Raw genomic sequence first — 23,364 nt, 5'->3', positions numbered from 1 at the left:
AATTACACATAATTGAAAAAGCTTTATTTGAAATACCGGTTTCAGCTACCCACTCTTAAAATCCCTTGTTATGTTCGACATCAGGTAAACAGAGTGAGTTGGTCAGAGGTGCAGCTAGCCTGGAAGAGATTTGAGCTGGACAGGAACAGATGTGGGAGGGACCTTGACTCCTGGCCTTGTCACTAGCTAGCTGTGTGACCTGGGGCTCTCCATTTTTTCTGTCTCTCTGAGTTTCACTATTCCTCATCCCTAAAATGGGGATCATGATACTTCCTGCTTCCCAAGGTTATTGTGAGGATCAAATGAGAGAAGAGGTATTAGCCTGCTCTAAGCAAATGTGGGCAGAGTTCCTTTCTTTAAAAATGGTTGAGGTGATTGAAAAGAGATCCATTTTAGGAGACACATGAGCAGAGGCTTGAAGGAAAAGATTGAAAAGGCTGCTCCTGTTTGTGTGTTTCTGAGCTGCCTGTTGCTATAGTACCTGGTGAGTTAACAGGGGCACTGTTTTAGCATGCATGAAGTGCTTCAAATGGGCAGCAAGATCATTTTTGTATAATCCTAAACTTCAGGCTGCCAGAACCATGCCTGTGGGAGCCCGGGTGATAAGATAGCTTGAAGGCTTGACTAGAAGTCAAGTGTGCAGAGAGCCCAGCTTTTAACCAATCAGGGCGAGGATGACTTAGCTCTCAAGGGAAGATGCACGCTTCTCAGGGTCAGAGAGTGGAAAATGAAATCTGTCCTTTTAAACTCCAAACCCCCTGTACATAAACTTCTAAGAAAACCTTTGACTCCTAGCATTTTGGGGCTCTGGAAGTTTTTTCTTCTTTGAGCTTAATCTGGTTTATGATTTTCTCTTGTTTAACTAAAACATTGTTTTTATTATAGAAAATTTCAAACATGTAGAAGTTGAGAGAATAGTATATTAAACCCCCATGTCCTTAGTACCCAGCCTTAATAATTATCAACTCATGGCTAATCCTGTTTCATTTATATTTCCGTCCACTCATCCCTGCTCCCCTTCTCTCCTGGATTATTTGAAGCCAATCCCACTCCTCATATTTTATTTAAAATACCATAATTTTAAAAATTGGTTTACTTTCATTAAAAATAGCTTTAGGGCTTCCCTGGTGGCGCAGTGGTTGAGAATCTGCCTGCCAATGCAGGGGACATGGGTTCGAGCCCTGGTCTAGGAAGATCCCACATGCTGCGGAGCAACTAGGCCCGTGAGCCACAACTGCTGAGCCTGCGCGTCCGGAGCCTGTGCTCCCCAACAAGAGAGGCCGCGATAGTGAGAGGCCTGCGCACTGCGATGAAGAGTGGCTCCCGCTTGCCACAGCTAGAGAAAGCCCTTGCACAGAAACGAAGACCCACTACAGCAAAAATAAATAAATTAATTAATAAAACTCCTTCCCCCAACATCTTCTTAAAAAAAAAAAAAAGCTTTATTGTGATATAATTGGCATAAATTGTACATTTCTAAAATGTACAGTTTGATCAGTTTGTATATGTATACATATACATAATTATATATATAAATATATATACTGATCAAAAAATAAATATATATACACACATATCCATGAACCCACCATAGTCTAGATAGTGAACATATCCAACACCCCAGAATTTCCTTGTGCCCCTTAGTAATCCCTCCATTTTGCCTTCTCTACCTCTCATATGTGAGCAATTACCGATCTGCTTTGTGTCATAGTAAATTAGTTTGTATTTTTTAGAGTTTTAGATAAATGGACTCATACAGTGTGTACTTTTTTTTTTTTTTTGTCTAGCTTCTTTCACAATGGCATAGTCTTTTATTCATTCTACAAATATTATTGTGCTCCTCCTACTAGGTACCATTTTGGAAGCTGCAAGACGTCTTAGGAGGCTATTGTAGTAGTCCAGGGGAGAAGTGGTGGTTTGGAGCCAGGGTGGTTACTATGGAGATGATAGCTGCCACCCATTCGCCATCTGCCTTGGAGGTAGAGCTTATCAGACCAGCTGGATGTCGGGGTGGGAAGAGGGAGGAATTGAGAATTGCTCCTCAGGATTCTGGCTTGAGCAGACGGGTAGGGTGTAGTGAAATGGAGGAAGACTTAGTGAGAAATAGGTCTGACCTTCCCCAATTTGATCCTTTACTGGGTGTCCGTTGCTTCTTCTCAGTTACTCTTGTTATCATTTGTTGGTCTTAAGCGGTATCTAATATGCAGATGAAAACAATCATTAAAACACTTCAAGGTATTCACGAGATTTCTGGGTCTTCTCACAAATGTTATTAAAATAAAGGCTAGCTGCCATTGTCAAATTGAAAATAATGAATCTCAGTTTTCTCCTCAGGTGTTTGTGGTGTCGGTTGTACCAGGCAAGGGAAAGAGAAAGTAGCACAAAGTCAAATAATATTTTCAGACTTTTAAAAGTTTCTTGAGGAGAAGTTCTCTCCACTCCTTCTCTGGCCACCAGAATGTTTTTGTTTGGGTTTTACCATTAAAAACGTTAATGTTTTGCTAAGTCGGATGCTGTGGTAACAGCATCTGAATGCTGCGACCAGCTATGTGAATTTCATTGTACTATACAATAGTCTGTCTTCCTTCTGCAGTGTTAATAACAGTTCAGCTATTTTATTAGAACTTAGACTCCTTTTGGAGGTTTTGGCCTTAGAAGAAACGGGTCAAGGTACCACTGTGGTTTTGGAATTTTGGAGGTTACATGCCACTTTGTTTATGGGCACCTTCAGGAAGTCTGAGTTAGTCATGAACTAATAATGTGTAATAGTAAACAATAATGACTGCACATTTATTGTTTATTATTTGCTCAGTGCTTTCTATGCGTTCTCTCTTTTAATCCTCACATCATTCCAGTGAGGGGATTTTTATATGTGTATGTGTGTGTGTATAAATAACCTAAATGTCTCCTTTTCACCTAAAAAGCAATAAACATGCAAACAGGAAACTGTGACCAATACCAAGGAAAAAGATTAGTTAAATAGAAACTGAGTAAGCACAGATACTGGATTTAACAAAGACTTAAAAGCAGCTATTATGTTTAAAGGATTAAGGGAAAATATATTCAAAGAATTGATAAAAAATACAATGTGAATCAACAAATACAGAATCACAACAGACAAATGGAAATGATAAAAGAAGAACCAAGTGAAATTTCTAGAATTGAAATTATAATAACTGAAATGAAGAGTTCCCTAGATGAACTTGATAGCAGATTAGAAATGGTAGGATGGCAGAATTAGTGAACTTGAAGGTAAATCAAGAGAAAATTTCCAAACCAAAGAACAGAGAGGAAAAAAATTGGAGACAGATCAACAGAGGCCTGTGTGAGAGTATCAGACATTTCAACATAATTTCAACACGTGTGTAATAGGAGTCCCAGATGGAGAGGGGAGAGAGAAAAGGACAAAACATTTTTGCAGAAATGATCTAAATACTTATCAAACTTGATGAAAATTATCTCCAGTTCCAAGAAATTCAGTGAACTTCAACTAGGATAAACACAAATGAGAAATATACCTAGACATGTCATAGTCACAGTGCTGAAAGACAAAGAGAAAATCTTGAAAACAGCAAGAGAAAAGCACTTTATCACATACAGGACAACAATAATGTGATTAATGACTGCTTTCTCATCAGAAACAGTGGAAGTCAGAAAACGGTGTAATGATACAGTCAAAGGGCTGGAAAAAAACAACTATCAACTAAGAGTTCTATATCTAGCAAAACTATCCTTTAAAAATGAATGTGAAGGAAGTCTGACCTGATTCTGGGAAAATGGAGCAGACATACATTTCCCTCTTCTTCCCACTAAATACAATTAAAACTCCAGACACTACCTAGAAAAGGAACATAAGAAGTCCCTGAAGAGTGAAAAGAAGGCAGAGTATCTGCAGACCTTGGGACCCTAGGAATGACATGGTGGTGAGTTCCATGGATTTTCTTTTTGCCTCATATATCCCAGACTTGGAGCTGAAGAAGCCAGCAAATGCAGGGAATGTAAACCAGAAAAGTCCCAAGAAAAGCCTGCTCTCTCTAGCCAAAGGGGAAATAGGAAATGGACAGTCTAGCAATACTGAAAACTTCTAGTCAGTAAACCACCCTACTCCATCTAAGCATGACAGGAAAACACTGTGTTTTCTCACGCCTGCAAAAGCCAGGGTGGGGAGCCTATACTTGCACCCTCATGAGGCTGTATTGAGGTGACATAATACCTCTGCCAGGGTGGTGTTAGAGAAGGCCAGGTGGGGTGCCAGGCCTTTCATAGTTGCCTGGTAGTAATGAGGCCACCCCTCTCCATAGTGTAAGTGGCTACCATTTGGGGAGCCAAAACTCTCACCTTCTCCAGTAATGAGCATCCCTCATGAGGTGTCAGTGGAGGCTGAGTGGGGAACCCAGACTTCTTCTTCCACCTGGCAGTAACGAGATGGCTCTCTCCCTTCCCCTGCCAATGTGGCGTCAAAGAAAGCCAGGGGAACAGAATATTTAAATAAGAGCCAGAGTTTTGTAACATATAAACATTATCCAGGTTTCAAGTGAATAATGACTTGTCATATCAAGAACCAGGGAGGCACCAAACGAGATGAAAAAAAGACAATCGATGCTAACACTAATGACAGAGATGTTAGAATTACCCATTTAGCTAAAGATTTTAAAGCAGTCATGATAAAAATACTTAAGTGAGCAATTATGAACATTCTTGAAACAAATGAAAAAAGAATAAAAACTTCAGAAAAGAAATAAATAGTATAAATGGGAACTAAGGGCAAATTTTAGAACTGAAAAATAGAATAACCAAAATAAAGCTTTGTGAATTGGTTCAGCAGCATAATAGAAGGGACAGAGAGGGAAAAAAAATCAAAGGGGGAAAAAACGGAAACAAATTATTCAATCTGAATGATGGAGAGAAAATAGAAAATGAATGAATGAATGAATGACGCCTCAGGGACCTTTGTGACTGTAAAAAGATCATCTAACATTGTTTTTCTTATTTTATTTTTTAAATTTAAAAATTTTTTTAACATCTTTATTGGAGTATAATTGCTTTACCATGGTGTGTTAGTTTCTGCTGTATAACAAAGTGAATCAGCTATACATATACATATATCCCCAAATCTCCTTCCTGTTGCGTCGCCCTCCCACCCTCCCCATCCCACCCCTCTAGGTGGTCATTTGTGTCATGGGAGTCTCAGAGGAGAGGGGAAAGAGCATGGGGCTGAAAGAGTACTCAAAGAAATAATGGCTGACAACTTCCCAAATTTGGGAGGAGATTAAACCTGTAGTCAGGAGGCTAAGTGAACCTTAAATAGGATCATCCCAAAGAAACCCATACCAAGACATATCATAATTAAACTTCTGAAAACAGGAGGCAGAGAAAAATCTTGAAAGCACTCAGAGAAAACTGATACCTTACCTATAAGGGAAAGGCCAGTGTGAATGACAGTGGGTTTCTCATCAGAGACCCTAATAAAGGGCAGAAGAAATGGCATGATACTTTTCCCCTGTGTTCCCTATGGGCATGATATTTTTTAAGTGTTGAAAGAACTGCCAACCCAGAATCCTTTATCTAGTGAAATGTCTTTTACAATAGGAGGAAATCAAGACATTTTCAAATGAAAGAAAACTGGAGAATTTGTCACCAGCAGACCTATCCTAAATGAATGTCTAAAGGAAGTTCACTAAACAGAAAGGAAATTTTTACAGAAAGAACCTTTGAACATCAGGATGGAAGAAGGAAGATAGTAAGGAGAAATATGGGTGCATACAGTAGGCTGTCCTTCTCTCGAGATTTTTAGGTTTTGTTCGATGGTTGAAGCAGAAATTATAACGTTGATGTGTTTCTAAATGTATTTAGAGGAAGTTTTTTTTTTTTTTTTAGAGGAAGTTTTTAATGCAGTTATAAACAGGGGATGCTAGAGGGTTGGGAATGGAGGTAAATTTTCTATACTTCACTGGAATTGGTAAAATAATACCAGTAGACATATCTTATCACAGTTATATGTATATATATATAAATGTAAATATATATAAAATATTTTAAATATATATAAACATAATATTTTATATATAACTATATGTAAAATATATCCACATATTTTAATAAAAATATAAAATGTGTTTTATATATTTAATATTTATATATTAATATATAATATATATTTATAAATATATTGTGTATGTATTTATATATATATAAAACTGTGATAAAGCATTATAGGTACATAAAAATGAATTTCTTTTAAAAAAATGTTCAGGTAATCCACAGGAAGGCAGAAAAAAGAAAACAACAAAAAAATAGAGAACAGACAAAAACCAAAAAATAAAATGACAGTCTTAAGTGCTTAGATATCAGTAATTTCATTAAAAGCTCAATGGTCTAAATACATCAATTAAAAGACATTGGCAGAGTGGATTAAAAAACATAACCTAACTGTATACGGTCTACAGCAAACTCACTTCAAGTATAATGATAAATAGGTTGAAAACAAAATGATGGGAAAAGATGTTTTAGGTAAACATTAATCAGAAAAAAGCAGGATTGGCTATATTAATGTCATATAAAGTAGACTTCAAAGCAAAGAAAATCACCAGAGTCAGAGAAGGACATTGTGTAACGATAAAATAGTTAATCTACCAAGACATAGTAATACTAAATATGTATGCCCCAGTGAAAAGAGCTGAAACATATGAAGCAAAAACTAATAAAATTGAAAGGAGAAATAGACTAACCTGCAATTGTAGGTGGAGACTGTAATGCTCCTTTCAACAATTGATGGTACAATTATATAGAAAATCAGCAAGGATATAGAAGAACTCAACAATATCATCAACCAATGGGATCTACTTGACATTTGTAGAACGCTCTACCCTACAACAGCAGAATACCCCTTCTTTTCAAGTACTCATGGAACATATACCGAGATAGACTGTATCCTGCACCATCAAATAAACCTCAACAAATTTTGAAAAATTGAAGTCATACAGAGTGTGTTCTCCAACTGCAGTGGAATCCAACTAGAAATCAGTAACAGAAATAAAATAGGAAAATGTCCAACACTTGGACAATAAACACACTTCTAAATAATCCATGGGTCAAACCATACACTGAAATGAATGAAAATGAGCACATACGGACGAGTGCATGACTGACCCATGAGGAGCGGCCTGTGGGGGGAGGCACCCTCCTGTGCCCCAGGGCCAGATGCTCACTCCAGGTAATCAACTCCCCACTGGGGCACAACATATAAGAAAATCAGAATAAATGCTTGATTCCATGTCATTTTCTAAGTGAAAGCGACAGTACAATATACTCATACAGAAGTGCCTCATATTTTTTTAACATGCCTCATTTTTATTAACAGCTGCTTAGTATTCCACACTGTGGATTTCATCACACATGGTTTAAAAGAAGTGCTTTTTGTCTCTTTGCTGACTGATGAAAATTTGTCAGACGCTCTGTTCCCTCTTTTGCTGTCCTTGTTGTTGTATTGCATATGACACGGAGGGAAAGGGAAGCGTATCTCTTCACTACATAAAATGTCGTTGTTTATGCTCCTGTGAAGAACGAGCTGGCCACCCCCAGCACATCGGTCAGCCCTCTTCCTGCAGGCTTACTCCTCATTCAACAAGCCAGTCTTGCTGAGGAGTGGTTCTGTGGCATCCTCTGTGGATTTGTTTCATCACTAAGGACTTCTATGCCTTCCGAGGTGTTTTAGATGAGGCTCTATTCCCCTGCACTAGCACTCGGAGCATTACTCCTTCAGCTCTTGTCCTGAGAACTTGAGATACACCTTGCTTGGCCTTTTGAGATTATTGGGGCTAACATTTAGAAACCTGCTCTTTTTTTTTTTTTCCTTGCTGTCCTTGCAATCATCCAAGCATTAGAGACCTGTTCGTATTTTGCTGTCTGGGAGTAAAGCAGTTATGGGTAGTAGTCCCTTTGGAGACAACATTCACATGGGTTCTTGTCTGTTTCTGATCAGGGTCTCTGTGTTCAGTGTGTATTTTTACTTAGATTCTTGAGTACTGGTGGTGCAGGTTATGTGACATGGCCCTCTCTTCTTGCCAAGTATACAGTCAGAGAGGTGAAGTATTCAGACACTACCGTCGGTAGCTTCTCAAGTTGTTTTAACCTGCAGTAACAAACTTGATCATGAGAGACAACGTTAATTTTGATTTACCGATCCTTTCTTTAATGAGAAAAATGGAGACGTTTCCCCCTTATGTTAGTTTCCTGGGGCTTCCATAACAAATTACCATAAACTTGGTGGCTTGAAACAACAGAAATTTATTCTTTGAGTTCTGGAGGCTAGAAGTCTTGAGACCAAGGTCCTGGCTGGGCCATACTCACTTCAGAATTTCTAGAATCCTTCCTTGTCTCTTCCTAGCTTCTGGCAGTTCCCCGGAATCCTTGGCATTCTTTGACTCGTAGCTGCATCACTCCAGTCTCTGTGTCCATCTTCACATGGCCTTCTCTGTGTCCTCTCCTCCTGTTATAAGGACACCAGTCATTGGATTTAGGGCTCACCCTAATCCAGTATGACCTCATCTTAACTAATACAGAAATTACAAATCTTCAAAGTTCCTATTTCCAAATAAGGTCACATTCTGAGGTGAACATGAATTTGGGAGGACACTAGTCAACCCACTACACACTCCGAGTAATTTTTCTGTTTTTTTTGTTTTGTTTTGTTTTGTTTTGTTTTTTGGCAAAGTGGTAAGCATTTCAAACAGATGTAGCTGATCCTACATCATGTTGTTTTCTGGCAAAAATAGTTTTATTTATAAGGACCAAATGAGCAGCCACCTAGAGGACTGTGTTAACTGCTGTGGTCGTTTCAGCCCGGGATGACTCTCATGAGCGCTTGGGTCACTTTGATGAGTGTCTTTTTTTTTGCGGTACGCGGGCCTCTTACTGCTGTGGCCTCTCCCGCTGCGGAGCACAGGCTCGGGACACGCAGGCTCAGCGGCCATGGCTCACGGGCCTAGCCGCTCCACAGCACGCGGGACCCTCCCGGACCAGGGCACGAACCCGCGTCCCCTGCATCGGCAGGCGGACTCTCAACCACTGCGCCATCAGGGAAGCCCGAGTGTCATTTTTATTGATTGCAGACTTACTTCATTGGAGATGGTGGTGAAAGGGAACTGTTCTGTTCTCCTTCCTGTTGGCAAATCAGCTCCTTTTTGTTGTTCTTGGATCTAACTTGACAAAAGAATTTAATCTTGCATGATAGCAGATACTGTGAGAGACTTTAATCAGCATTTAAACTGTCATTTTTTCCATTGTAACCCAGCATGCAGAGACCCCCCTGAAGCAGTGTAACGCAAGAATCCCCAAGCAAGAAATTTAATGTCGGAGAGAGCGGCCGTGCTATGGGATAGCTACACAGCTTTAAATGCTTTCATTTCCGCTTCAGTGAATTCTTGGTGATTATGCTGCTTTTATAGAATGATAAACTCACCCAGCAGATTCTGTTGTAATAGCTGTAAGATTCCAGTTACTCCTGGGAAGGATGCTGTTTTGTGAAGTCATTATTTTCATATGTAGCTCCTCTCAATTATAGCTTGCCCATTTGTAATCAATAAAAGTTTGTTAATGTAACATAAAACATTTAAGGCCATGGAAATGCCGTGGCCTTGCAGTGGAATGAAAAATAACCAGTGGCTTGGTCTTTGACAGCTTTTAAGTACCTGGCTTAGAAGAAAACATGAACTTCTGCCCACAAGTTGACATTTGCGAGTCAGTGTGTTAGCCATGCTTGGAGAAAACATGGTTCTTTTAACTTCTGCCACTGACGTCTGGGCCTTTGATAAGCAAAAGGAAAACTAAGACAGGAGGCTCTGTTCAACCTTCTCTTATTTTCAGTAAACAAAGAACAGGCAGCTGTATGATTAGTTGACTTCTTGCATAACAAAGGAAAAGCAAAAAATTCTTATCCCCCTCAGATGTCCCAGATGTGGCTCTGGTTTGTAGGAGTTTACTGGTAACTCTCAAATACTCTTTGCATGGCTTACGTGATGATGAGGCTTTTGTCCTGGCAGCTTTACGGTGTTCATTTCCATTGCACATTTATCCAGAGCCCTCCCTAGAAGTAATAGTCTTACCTCTTGGCTGGCTTTTTCTGGCTCCAATTCTCATTGCAGTGGTAGCTACTGTTCCTTCTTTTTTTGGTGGGGAGGGTGCTGCGTTGGGTTTTCGTTGCTGCGTGCGGGCTTCCTCTAGTTGCGGTGAGTGGGGGCTACTCTTTGTTGAGGTGCGTGGGCTTCTCATTGTGGTGGCTTCTCTTGTTGCAGAGCACGGGCTCTCGGCGCGCAGCACGCGGGCTCAGTAGCTGTGGCACATGGGCCCTAGAGCGCATGGGCTTCAGTAGTCGTGGCGCATGGGCTCAGTAGTTGTGGCTCAAGGGCTCTAGAGTGCAGGCTCAATAGCTGTGGCACACGGGCTTAGTTGCTCCGCGGCATGTATGATCTTCCCGGACCAGGGCTCGAACCTGTGTCCCCTGCATTGGCAGGTGGATTCTTAATGACTGAGCCACCAGGAAAGTCCCGCCACTGTTCCTTCTTGCCTTCTTTTAGGCCTTGCCCAATTTCCTATACTCTTGGTCTCTAAACTCTGGAGCCAGGCTGCCTCGGTGTGAATCCTCGTTCTGGCATTTGCTTAATCTCAGAAGTCGTTACAGAAATTACATGAGTTAATATTTGCAGAATACTTAGAACTCTACTTGGTTCATAATACATACTGTATAAATCTTTTTGAAAAAGATAAACTATGTTCTATATCTTGATTGTGGTGGTGGTTACATGACTATACACTTGTCAAAACTCATCAGAAGTGTGCATTTAAAAGTTTTAAAAGTATAAAAGTTTACTGTATATAAAGTATACCTCAGTAAACCTGACCTAAAATTTTTTTAAAGATAAAAAGCATATCCGTTTATTCAGTCAGCAAAGGGTTTATTAGGTGTTGAACAGTAGGATTTTAAAAACATAATTCAAAGAGGCTTGCCAATTTAGTTGAGCTGGCCAGTTATAATGCAGGATAAATTTGCCCATCAGTGTGAGAAGGTGATGTAAGAGGTGCTGCGAAGCAGCTTATTAGTCATCTAGGTAGGAAACACTGTAGGGGTTTGGATTGCTTAAGGTAGTCACAAAGAGTTCACCAAAGAGTCGGAACTTGAGCTGGACCTTAGAAGATGTAGGATTTGGAAAGGTGGGCATTCGAGAAGGTGCACGGGTGCAGGTGCAAGACCCAGGGGCAGAAATGCATGTGGAGACTTTAGGCAACCATGTGAGAGCTGGTTGGTTTAAAATAGACCCTCTGACTGTGGGAGGGACAGCTGTGCTTTATGGACTAGCGAGTTCTCTTCTCTTCCTCCACAGAAAGGCCCCCCTTCTGGGAAAGACCGGGTGAAGAAAGGTGGATCCTACATGTGCCATAAGGTAAGTCAAGTCACTAAACTCTGTTTTGGTGTTCTAACAGCAGGTTTATGGATCCATTGTAAACATTAGCCCCAAGATGTCTCATCCACTTCTGTTAATACATACCTATCTCCATCAACGCCAGGAAAAAAAAAGTTTGTGCACAGGCATGGGGAAAAGTGGTTCAAGAAGCAGAGGTTGTAAATGATCTGTTGTCAACCATATTCCATCTGTTGTATCTTGACCCTTTGAGAGACCTTTGTTGTCCCATGAATCAGGGTGAGCTATTTATCTGGTTTCCAGCATGTAAGTCTGGAAGCACACCCTTAATTTATTTGAGACTTCCGTAAATTTCTGGCTTGTCTGTTGAGATTAAGTTGAGAGTTATAAATGGAGGGTAGATTGTGGTATACTGGAATAAAAACATCCCAAGTGTTCTAGGTATATAGTGTGTGCTTTGTGGAATAAACATCTCTCTCAGAGAATGATTCTTCTCTTTGGGCTATAATTTCAGTGTCAGAGTTGGTTGTTCTTGGTGAGTAGAAGTAACTCAATGTTTCCTGAGTTACCTTTTTAAGGTGTTCAGAAATCGAATACCACTTCTCTCCCTTTTTTTCTTTAAATCATATATTTTTAGTTTATCTAGCACTTCAACTTCTATCTCTATGCAAACATGGCATTTTGCGGATTGTTATTACAAGAAGCTTCCCATGGTAATTCAGTCAGAGACTTAAAACTGTAATGGCTCCAGATTAAGTTATTAATTTGATAATGGAGGCATTGTCAAACTTTGCCTTAAAATAATGGTTCTCAGGCTTCCCTGGTGGCGCAGTGGTTGAGAGTCCACCTGCCGATGCAGGGGACATGGGTTCGTGCCCTGGTCCCGGAAGACCCCACATGCCGCGGAGCGGCTGGGCCCGTGAGCCATGGCCGCTGAGCCTGCGCATCCAGAGGCTGTGCTCCGCAACGGGAGAGGCCACAGCAGTGTGAGGCCTGCATACCGCAAAAAATAAATAAATAAATAAAAATAATGGTTCTCAAACTTTATTGTACATTAGAATCATCTGGGTTCTATAAAAGATATTGATGCCTATTTCCTCACTCACCTCATTCTGACTTGATATTTCTGGATTGTGACCTGGGCATCAGGATTTTAAAGCTCTCAAGGTGATCATAACATACATCAAAGTTTGGGAGCCACTGGCCTAAAGAGAACCTATTTAAATTATGTATACCTGCGAGTTCGTAGGGGTGTGTGTCTTCTGCATTTCTTAGAATTTTTAGTGTAGTTATTTAGGTGGCAGTTCATAGAGTTGAGTTGACTTTATGCTTTACACTTACCTTTATAACAAGATGTGGACAAATTTATCTTTAAAATTCTAACTTTAATTTTAAATTAAAAGCATTGCCCTAGGTTGTCCCAGTATTTTTAAGTGTTCATATACCCATCTGTCTGTAGTCCCAGATTTTTTTCCTCTGATTGAAGCTGTTGCTGCAGGTGTATCTGAATCCTCTTGCTGGGGAACCAGACTTTCATGAAAAACAGGTGAATCTCTTTTGCACAAGAGCATCTCAAAACCCTAATTACCACCAGTTATGTGTCTGACATATGGCACTTTTCCTAATTGGGAGTCCATTTACTCTATAAGAATTAAAGACCAGAAGATTTTTTTCTCACAAATAAGTGGAGAAAATGAATCCTGTAAAAAACATTTTAAGCATGAACACCAAAATATTCCAGTGCCATGCATATGAATGTGTCTACTTTAACATTTCATTTTTCTTGCTTATTTTAAATATTTAAAATTTTTATAAGCTTCTTAATTTATTCTTTTAAAATATCTTTTAACGTTTTATATATATATATATATATATATTTGTGTGTGTGTGTGTGTGTGTGTGTGTGTGTGTGTGTGTATGCAGGCCTTTCACTGTTGTGGTCTCTCCCGTTTGTGGAGCACAGGCTCCGGACGCGCAGGCTCAGCGGCCATGGCTCACGGGCCCAGCCGCTTCGTGGCATGTGGGATCTTCCTGGACCGGGGCACGAACCCGTGTCCCCTGCATTGGCAGGTGGACTCTCAACCACTGCACCACCAGGGAAGCCCTGTATTTTTAATAAATACATTTTCATGGTACAGTTGGTTTTTGTATATTTATGTTGTGTCCTGTAACCTTGTTAAACTCATCTGTATAAGTGATGTTTTTGTAGATTAAAAAAATATATATATATATATATATATCTTTATTGGAGTATAATTGCTTTACAATGTTGTGTTCGTTTCTGTTGTACAACAAAGTGAATCAGCTCTAAGTATACATATATCCCCATATCTCTTCCCTCTTGAGCCTCCCTCCCATCCTCCCTATCCCACCCCTCTAGGTCGTCACAAAGCATCGAGTTGATCTCCCTGTTGTTTTTGTACATTCTGTTGTATTTTCTACATAAGTGGTTATACCGTCTGTGAGTATAGACAATTTTACCTCTTCCTTTTTAATCTGGATACTTTTATTGCTTTTTCTTAGTGTATTGTGTTGGCTAGAACCTCCAGTATATTGTTGAATAGGAGTGGTAAGAACAGACAGTCTTACCTAATTTTTGATCTTAGGGGAAAAACATATGACTTTTCAAAATTAGCTATGATATAAGCTATAGCATTTTCAAAGATGCCCTTTATCAGCTTGAGCAAGTCTCCTTCTAGTCCTAGATTTCTGAGAATTTTTTTTTATCAGAAATGGATGTGGATTTTGCCAGATGCTTTTTCTAAGGCTATTGAGATGTTTATGTGGTTTTTCTTTTTCAGCCTGTCAATATGGTGAATTATGGTCATTGATTTTCTGTTTTCAAATGTTAAACCATCCTTGGCTTCCTGGAATACATCCACTTAGTTATGATGTATTATCCTTTGTATATATCTTGGATGCAGTTTGCTAAAATATGTTTGTGATTGGTATTGGTCTCTTGTTTTTTTGTTTTTGTTTTTGTTTTTGTCTGGTATTAGTATCAGTGTATTGCTGGCTTCATAGATTGAATTGGGAAATATTCCCTCATCTTGAATTTTTTGGGGAAGAGTTAATGTAGAATTAGCATTTTTCTTCCTTAAATGTCGGATAGAATTTCCCCAGGAAAACCATTTGGGCCTAGAATTGTAACCATACATTTAATTTAGTTAATAGCTACAGAGTTGTGCAGATTATCTGTTTGTTCTTGATTAAGCTCTGGGAGTTTGTGTCTTTCAAGGAATTTGTCCATTTCAGCTGAGTTAATGAATTTATTGACATAAACTTTGCCTTTTCACTTGCTGTTTAGACCATTTACATTTAATGTGATTGTTGGTATGGCTGGGTTTAAATTTGTTGTCTTGATATTTGTTTTTCTCTTTGTCTCATCTGTTCTTTTCCTTTTGCTTTTTTTTTCTTAACTTTTTTTGGATTAAGTGTTTTTTTATCACTTCATTGTCTCTCCTTTGGCTTATTAGCTATAATTCTTTGTTTTAAAATTTTTGTGGCTGATTTAGAGTTTATATTATACATCTTTAACTTTTCTTAGTCACCCTGAAGGATAAGTTTTAATTTAATCAGGCTCAGAGTGATGGAGAGAGTATTCCGGAAAAGAGAATAGCAGAGTGACAAAACTGAGTGGGATCCACAAGATTTTCCAGAGAGAAACGGCAGCTCTAGGATCTTTGGTCAAGTTAATTGTAGATGATGTAGGTTTTTAACCTCAGCCTGGTTATTTTGGTGTAGTCAAGAAAACAGCACAGTGTTGGCTGTGAATTACTTTCAGTGCTTATTCTTTACACTAGATTAAGAGTGGCAGTTTTAACTGCCACTAAGTATATTAAGATGTGGACTCTAGAATTAGATCTGGGTTGGAGTTCTGTAACTGTTCTTTGCTAGTCTTTGCCTGTAACTAGGCAAATTACTTAACCTTTCTAAGCCTCCGTTTTCACATTTGTAAAATGTACATCATAATTGCACCTATTGTAAGGTTCTTACGAGGAATAAATGCAGCAAAGTAAATAAGCACTTGGTACAGTGCGTAGCTTATGGTAAAGTCTCTGTAAGTTAGTTGCTGCTAACACCATCATTCTTTTTTTTTTTTTTTTTTTTTTTTTTTTTGCGGTATGCGGGCCTCTCACTGTTGTGGCCTCCCCCGTTGCGGAGCACAGGCTCCGGACGCGCAGGCTCCGGACGCGCAGGCTCAGCGGCCATGGCTCACGGGCCCAGCCGCTCCGCGGCATATGGGATCCTCCCAGACCGGGGCACGAACCCGTATCCCCTGCATCGGCAGGCGGACTCTCAACCACTTGCGCCACCAGGGAGGCCCAACACCATCATTCTTAATCATCATCTTTATTATAATAAGATTGTTTTCCCCCATTTTCTCTTTTGAATAAAAACCAACTAGTGAACTGCTAACTAGATAGGCAGAATCCTGGAAATGATTACTATAGCACAGGTAAAAATCAGTAAAAGAAAGAAAATCAATAGAAAGAGAAAAGAATAATGTAATTCATTTTGCAAAAAAAATCACCTTGCTCAGAAGGGGACTTACTTTTGATTGTGGCCCAGGGCCAGTTTGCATGGCTAAAGTAAGCTCTGATTATTATTTTTGACTTTTTGAAAGTCCCTCCAAAGTATAGCTTCAGTAAGGAGACGAGGCACAGAAAGAACAACTATGAGTCAACATGGTGTTAAGAGCACAGATTCTGGAATGGGACTGAAAAGACTGTAATCCTGGATTCACAGTTACAAACCATGTGACCTTAGGCACACTATTACCATACCTGTGCGTCGGTTTTATCCTTGTGTATACGATGCACATGCTAATAATACCTACCTCAGGATTATTGAGAGGATTAAGTCAGTTAATACATGTGAAGTTCTTAGAACAGTTCACATAGTAAGTACTCAAGAAATACTAGTCTTTCTTGAAGTTGTTAGATTAATCTCTGTGGGATCTTTAGCCCAACCTACAACATTGACGAAATCCTCACTCCCCTACACCCTCAACCCCACCATTTTACACCAAGATTAGTAGCAAAAGGAGTTGTCCAAGTGTCAGTGGCAAGAGCAATGGATGGGAAATTGAGAGACCTGAGTTCTGCTGTGTCATTTTTCTATAGTCATTTTGTTCATAATGAGTTACAATTACCTTAAAACTGTTCTTTATCCCTAAAAGTCTTCCTCTCATAAAAATCATATTGCCGTCCCACTTGACTTCAGAGCCCCAAGGCTGGTAAGCCATTATCTTAAATGAATTGTTCTTGAATCCAGGATCATATTCTTAGTGCAGATATCGAGGTCAATTTCACAAAGTAATTAGCCATTTTGATGAAATGGGGCTAAAATAGGCCCTCACTACTACCTCGGTTCTTAATTAATAAAATGACCCATATTTCAACCACTCAAAGACCTAACATCATTAATAACCATTTTTGGTGCTAAAAGTAGAGTTGGAAAAAAAGAAAGAGCAATGAGGACATATGAAATCAGACCATTTTCCTCTTTAATTACGTATTCCATTAGTTGCCCGTTACCGGAATTTAAAATGAACTACTTATTAATAAATGTTTGCTGAGTGAATGAGTGCATTTGCAGTGGAATGATAATGTGAACTGACTGTTTTCTCATGTGATGGTCCTGACCTTTCAACACTAACTTGTAGTGAGACTTGCTTTTTAGTGTTTAGTTCTTCATCATTTAGGTTAATGGAAGACTTTAGGTACTGCTATGATCCAAAAAAGGACTAGCTCTTTTTGTTGTCACTGATTTTAAGCTTTTTTGTTATGTAAGCAAAACATTTTCATTGCATAAAAATTAGAAAATAAATAATAAACATAAAAATGAAAAAAATCGTTCACCCTGCTTTCTGAAGAAAACTATTAATAGTATTCTACCAAACTTTTTGGTGCACTTTTATTTTTTCTTCCCAAAATGGAATTATGCTGTATGTACCAGGGCCTTCAAATATGACTATGGTCAATAATCTCTTATACATCATGGATCTCTTTTCTGATCACAGTGTTCCAGTCAGGCACAATTCTTCACCGTTGCTACAGCCTGCATTTTGTGGCATATGAAAACCAAATTTTAAAACAGTTTGTTATATAATTTGAGAGATAAGTTGCATATTGAACTATGCCATCCAACAAAGACCTCAGTCGTATGCCTTGTCACCAGAGATACCCCTTCACCTTTTCCATTTATATAACAAATAATTTTCCTATTTTTGTAGCAAATGCGTAACCATATTCAGATGCTGGCAAGGAATCATCTTCCCAACACAAGATCACTAAGACCTGCAGAGAAGCTGCTTTTGTTTTAGTAAGGAAGCAGGCTAACCCAAGGAGGTCAGATAAGACAGGCAAAGTGAGCTCCTTTAATTAAGAGTGTTGAGTTCATTATAAAGTAACAATTACAATAATCTCCACATGTCTACTGCTTTACTTTTTCACGTAAAGATAAGATGAAGCATTTTGACATTATTCCATTAATAGCCCCATTTTATTGGAAGAGGGAGCAGATTCAGAAAGGCTTTGCCTAAGGTTAAATAGCTAATAAGTCTTGGATTTTGCCTTTTCAGGTGAGTAAATTAGCAAAATGTTTGTCACAGTTTCCACCTGTGTCAAGCCCAACCTCTTTCTGCCAAGAAGACCACCTTTAATGTGACTCCATGCTATTTATCTACCCACGTTTCCTGCTTTTTATCATGTTATCCTCCCTGTACCACTCATTGCTTTTGCCTGGAATTCTCATTCTCTAAATCTTTGGGCAGCTCAGCTCTCGCAGCGCCTCATCAGAGGAGCCTTCCCAGGCCACCTTATCTAAGTAGCACCTAGTCACGCCTAGTCCTCTCTCCCTATGTGACTTTCTTCCAAGCTGACCACTGCCAGAAGCAGTCTTGAATTTATCTCTTTATTTATTGTCTGACTACTTAACTCCTTGTTGAATGTAAGCTTCCCGAACGGGTACATTGTTTTGTTCCGCATTGCTTCCCTTGTGCCCAGAATAGCATCTAGCATGTTGTAAACTCTCAAATATTCAATGAATAAATAAACCATGCTCTGACAGTCTCAGGCTGTGGCCTTGCTATCCTCTTCACTTGCCTGAATTTTTCCATTTTCATGCCTCTGATGTCATTGTTTTCTCCACTTAACATACCTTCTTTCCTCGTTTCTAAGTCCTGTAAATCGGTGCTACTCAGTTTGTGGTCCATGGGCCCATAGCATTAGCAGCACCTGTAAGCTGGTTAGAAATGCAGATTCTTGGACCCCACACCAGACTTACTGAATCAGGATCTCTGGGTTTGTGGCCTAGGAATAGTTATTTACATGAGCTCTCCAGGCTATTCTTCTGTATACTCAAGTCGGAAGACCACTGCCATAATCACGTAATTCCCGCTCTGGCCAAGTTCTGCCTTCAGAAGTCTTTCCTAAAAAATTAGACATTTAGTGACCATTTCCTCCCCTGAATTAATAGTAGCCTCAGAATATTTTAACCCTAGCTTGTTTTGTAGCTTTTTGATGTGTAATCATTGTTTCCTCAACCAGCCTGTGATCTCCAGCGGGACACTGTGCATAGGAGGCGATCAGGAAACGCTTGATTGTTTTTTGTCATGTGTGGTCCAGTTATGGGACAAGAATGTCCCTGTCTGACTGCCTGCCCCCCTGCCCCAAACTCGATTCTTGCTCCAATGTGGAATTCACTACATACACTGAGAGCCTGGGGCCCTGCATTATCCACAGGAGCTTGATTCTAGAAATACCAAAGCACCTTGCTTCACAGCAGCCCAGTGAGTAGGCCCTACATGGAACAGAGCTTCTGCTGTGTCTTCCTGCATGGTCACCTCTACTCATTTTAGAGCTTCCATTGCATCCCAATCACAGGTAGTAGCAGATGCCATCACTTCTTTCATTATTTCAGGCATATTTTTTTATTCATTTTCCCTCTGCCTGCCTGAATATTGGTAATAGTGTTACATTCTTCACTGGCCACAGGGAAAATGGGAAAATTGGTTGCTACTGTTCTGCTATCTATAAAAGACAGAGCACCATGTCTTTTTTTTCTTTTTTTTTATGGTGGAAGTGCTCCAGAGAATTCCTTTGTCAGCTCTAGAGATAATTTTTATGAAGATTAGAAACATTCAACTTTTGTGAGAGAAAGGAGTATAATAAGAATTAAGGAAAAAACAAAAAACCTCTTTCATGCTGACCTATTTTGCCCCTCCACAAATTCTCTCTCCCTCATGAGTTCCAAAGTTACTCTACATGATTCTTTGTGCAGTTTCGTTAACCAGTGGCAGGGACTTGAGTTTCCCAGGGCCCACTCAGAGTTGATGCTCTTGGGTACACAGGGTAACTAGTTTATTTTCATTCTCTGTTATTTCTTTCTTTCTTTCTTTTTTTTTTGCGGTATGTGGGCCTCTCACTGTTGTGGCCTCTCCCGTTGCGGAGCACAGGCTCCAGACGCGCAGGCTCTGGACATGCAGGCTCAGTGGCCATGGCTCACGGGCCCAGCCGCTCCGCGGCATGTGGGATCTTCCCAGACTGGGGCACGAACCCGTGTCCCCTGCATCGGCAGGCGGACTCTCAACCACTGCGCCACCAGGGAAGCCCCATTCTCTGTTATTTTTGATCAAAGATCTTAGGACATAAGAGTTCCATGCATGGTTATTTTTGGAATGTGGAAGCTTTTGAAGTGTTTGAATCCAGTCATCTGTGGTTATTCACTGAATATCTAGTAGGTGACCAGGGATATGTGTTAGGCTTTCTTATTTGTGGAAGTACGTGTGTACATGCAGGGGGCTATAACAGGGGTGGGACAGAATCATGAGTTGTGATGCCTTTTCATCTACGAGTATCGACTGTTGCTAGGCAGTCAAGCACACCACCGTTAGACCTGGGTTCGAATTCTACTTCTTTTAACAACTGTGTCATGTAGGGTAACTCATTTAATTCCTCTGGCCATTATGATCAAGTCAAATAAGTGGTGAAGGCGCCTAGCACCATGCCTGGAGAGCTTGATGCCTGTGTGTTTGTGCATATGTATATACCATACTCTGCTCTTATAACATAAAACAATACCAAACAAGTCCCCCACACAAAGATACATAGCTTTATGAATTACTATGATTTAAACTCCAAAAGCAATGTATTAAGAAAAAATGTTTTCCACAGCCTTTCCTACTCTTGATGTTCCTGGGCTTGCTGTTCAATTTTTGCCAACCTGCTGGATAGTAAATAATATCTTAATGTTGCTCTTAATTAATATTTTCCCAATTTCCATTTAGCTTTATTACTTGGTTTCTTGTCAAATGCTATTCTAAATGTGCAAATAACTTTTTAAATTATAAAAGTAATACATAGTTATCATCGGAAATTTGAAACTCCACTGCCTGAGGATAACTACGGTTCAGATTGTGGTGCATTTTGAATCTTCCAGTCTGCTTTTCTTTGGCATACGTGATTATCTAGATTGAGATCATAGCACATATACAGTTTTGTATTCTGATTTTTTCATTTAAGATTGTATCCTGAGAAATTCCTATGTCATTAAATGTTACATGAAAACATGCCTTTTAATGGCTGCTTACGAGTCTAAATTATGGATGCGCCATAACTTATGTAACCATTGGTCGTTACATTTTTTTTAACTGTTCTAAGTAATGCTGACACCAACATCTTTGTACTATATCTAGTCATGTTTATAACATAACACCAGATAATGTGGTGAGCTCTGAATGTGCTACCCTTTTCGGAAACATAGCTGCTAACTGTGCAGGAGGCGGGTGCCTGTAGGGCAGGCACTGTCTGCAGACAGGCATAATTCTCTACAGTTGGTACTTGGGTACAACATCAGTCTGACAGTTGAGAGCCTTCACCCCAGAGTCCAAGAGCACTCATGTATCTGGTTATCTCTGCAAAGTCCTACTGCTACAGGTATCGCTGTGCTGCTCGAAGCCAGAACACACCTGACAGCTCCGCTTCAAATCTGGGATTCCGCTGTGCAGCCGACCACCTGCCCACCACAGGCTAAGAGCCACGAAGAGCCTTCCTGAATCGGAGAAGAAGTCATGTCTAACCTGCACGCGGCTTCCCTCAAAGGCTGAACAACCTCGTGTGAAGAATTCCCACCCCGAGGTGGGTTACATACCTGCCCAATGGCCAAAGGAACCATGTGGCGAGACCAAATAGCTGACCTGCATCAGCAAGTGTGCTTTATTGTGTGGTGTATTTCATGTTTTACTTTTGAGAGTCTTTTAAAGAGGAAGGCGGTGGAGGGCACCCTGAGCTAGGACTCAGGAGGTCTGCGTTCTACCCAGGCTCTGCCGCTGGGGTTAGACCCCGGGGTCCCACGCTTGACCTTCCTGGGCCTCAGTGACCTCATCTGTCCAGTGAGGGGATGCACAACATGATGTCTGAGGCTGTCTCCCAACTCGCATATTGTCTGAATATATCAGATTCTATTGTGATTTCATAGTGAGAATCTATGGCAGGTTGTTTTTTAGCTGTTTTTTCCCATGTGTGAACCTTGGGTAATACTAATCATGTAAAATAATTGTTCTCTTATATATTATTTTCAGAAAAGAATGGGGGGGGGGTGGCAGTGATGGGTCTTTATATTCATACTGCACTTTGTTTTTTCAAGGAAATCAGTGTCTTTTACATTGTTAAAATGAATCCCACTTGGGCCGGTGATGGTGCGCTCAAGTTCAGCAATCTGAACACGCAGGGATGTCTGTGAGGTGACTTTACTGTGCTTTATATTTTAACATTAAGTGCCTTTGGTTCAGGGGGGCAGTTACAAGCCCTATTTCCCCCTCTCCCCAAAGCCTTTGGTGAATGTGAAATGTTTGCTACATGGAGAAACCAGTTTAATTCTAAATGTAGGAGAAAAAAACCAAGAACCTGAATTAACTGTATTCAGGGTATCCAGTATTTTGTAATAGGGAAGTAGGAAATCTTGTTGGCTGTGGAGTGTCAGATGCTTCAGATCATGCACTGTGTCGAATAAAGTGGTATCTGCTAAATCAGGCTTCACTCTCATTGTTTCCTTTTCTCTTTCCCTCTATTATGTTTTATTTTAAAGAAATGACTTTGTGATATGTATGTGTTTTGTTTGCTAGAAAACTTTCTTGTCGTTTAGCTACTTGATAACTTGGATATTTGAGCAGTTTGTGGGAATTTTTGTTCCAAAAAGCAAGGCTGTTCTGCCAGGAACCTAATTATGAGCGTGCTTCTTCGTGCCTCAGTAGATGAGACAAGGTCAAGGGCGGTGCCTCCATCCTGTGAAACCCAACAGCTGCTTCACATGCCAGGAAAGCACCTTGTCTTAGAGTGATGGCTTCCAACCAGAGGTCCCTATCATCAGGATCCCAGCCTGATTCCCCAGTCCTTGAAGACCGCACATTTGTTTCTAGCATGTCATTCGAAAGGAGAGGCTTGTCTTTATGTTGGTTGTTCAAAAACTAAGTCACATAATATTCTTAAGTGTTCAGCCAACTCTTGATTGCTACTTTTGCACCTAGCCTCCTAATGTTAAAACATTTATCCTGAGAAACAGTTGTGTTGCTGGGGTGTTTGGCCACATTTGTTAGTCTGTCACTTTGTGGATATAAAATGTTTCTTTATACGCTTTCATCAGTTGATGATTAATTTGGGCAAAACAAACAAAAACATTTGCTTCATTGAAAAGGCTAATGGAGGAAATAAGGTATTTTATTCTTAAAGTTACCACTACTCAAGCACAGTTTTTGTTTTTACTTGTTACCTCCCACTTACTTACATTTTTCACATGGTTATACTTTTAGTGTGTGTATTTTGGATTCTTTTCTTGGTAATTAATGTTATATAGCATAAATATTTTGGGGTGTGTTTTGGCTTAGTCTTTAGAATTGCATTTTTAGCAGCAGCATAATGTTAGAAAGCATTTAAAGTGAAATCCT

At 39.8% G+C, this 23,364-nt stretch overlaps 1 protein-coding gene across 3 annotated transcripts in view; it reads left to right on the top strand.

Moving 5' to 3' along the window:
- SUMF1 (sulfatase modifying factor 1) overlaps window positions 1-22,309 on the top strand; it is a 110,567-nt gene extending 88,258 nt beyond the window's left edge. For all 3 annotated transcript variants that reach the window (XM_060110036.1, XM_060110035.1, XM_060110034.1), the window contains 2 exons: window positions 11,379-11,438; window positions 21,345-22,309. In XM_060110036.1, coding sequence (XP_059966019.1) covers window positions 11,379-11,438; window positions 21,345-21,455 — 171 coding nt within the window. In that variant the 3' untranslated portion in view covers window positions 21,456-22,309. The remainder of the gene's footprint in view (window positions 1-11,378; window positions 11,439-21,344) is intronic.
- Window positions 22,310-23,364: the final 1,055 nt, after the last annotated feature.

The sequence above is a fragment of the Mesoplodon densirostris genome, chromosome 10 (assembly GCF_025265405.1).
Source record: "Mesoplodon densirostris isolate mMesDen1 chromosome 10, mMesDen1 primary haplotype, whole genome shotgun sequence".
NCBI lineage: Eukaryota > Metazoa > Chordata > Mammalia > Artiodactyla > Ziphiidae > Mesoplodon > Mesoplodon densirostris.
The sequence above is the reverse complement of the archived record's forward strand: the minus strand, read 5'-3'. Positions and strand labels throughout refer to the sequence as shown.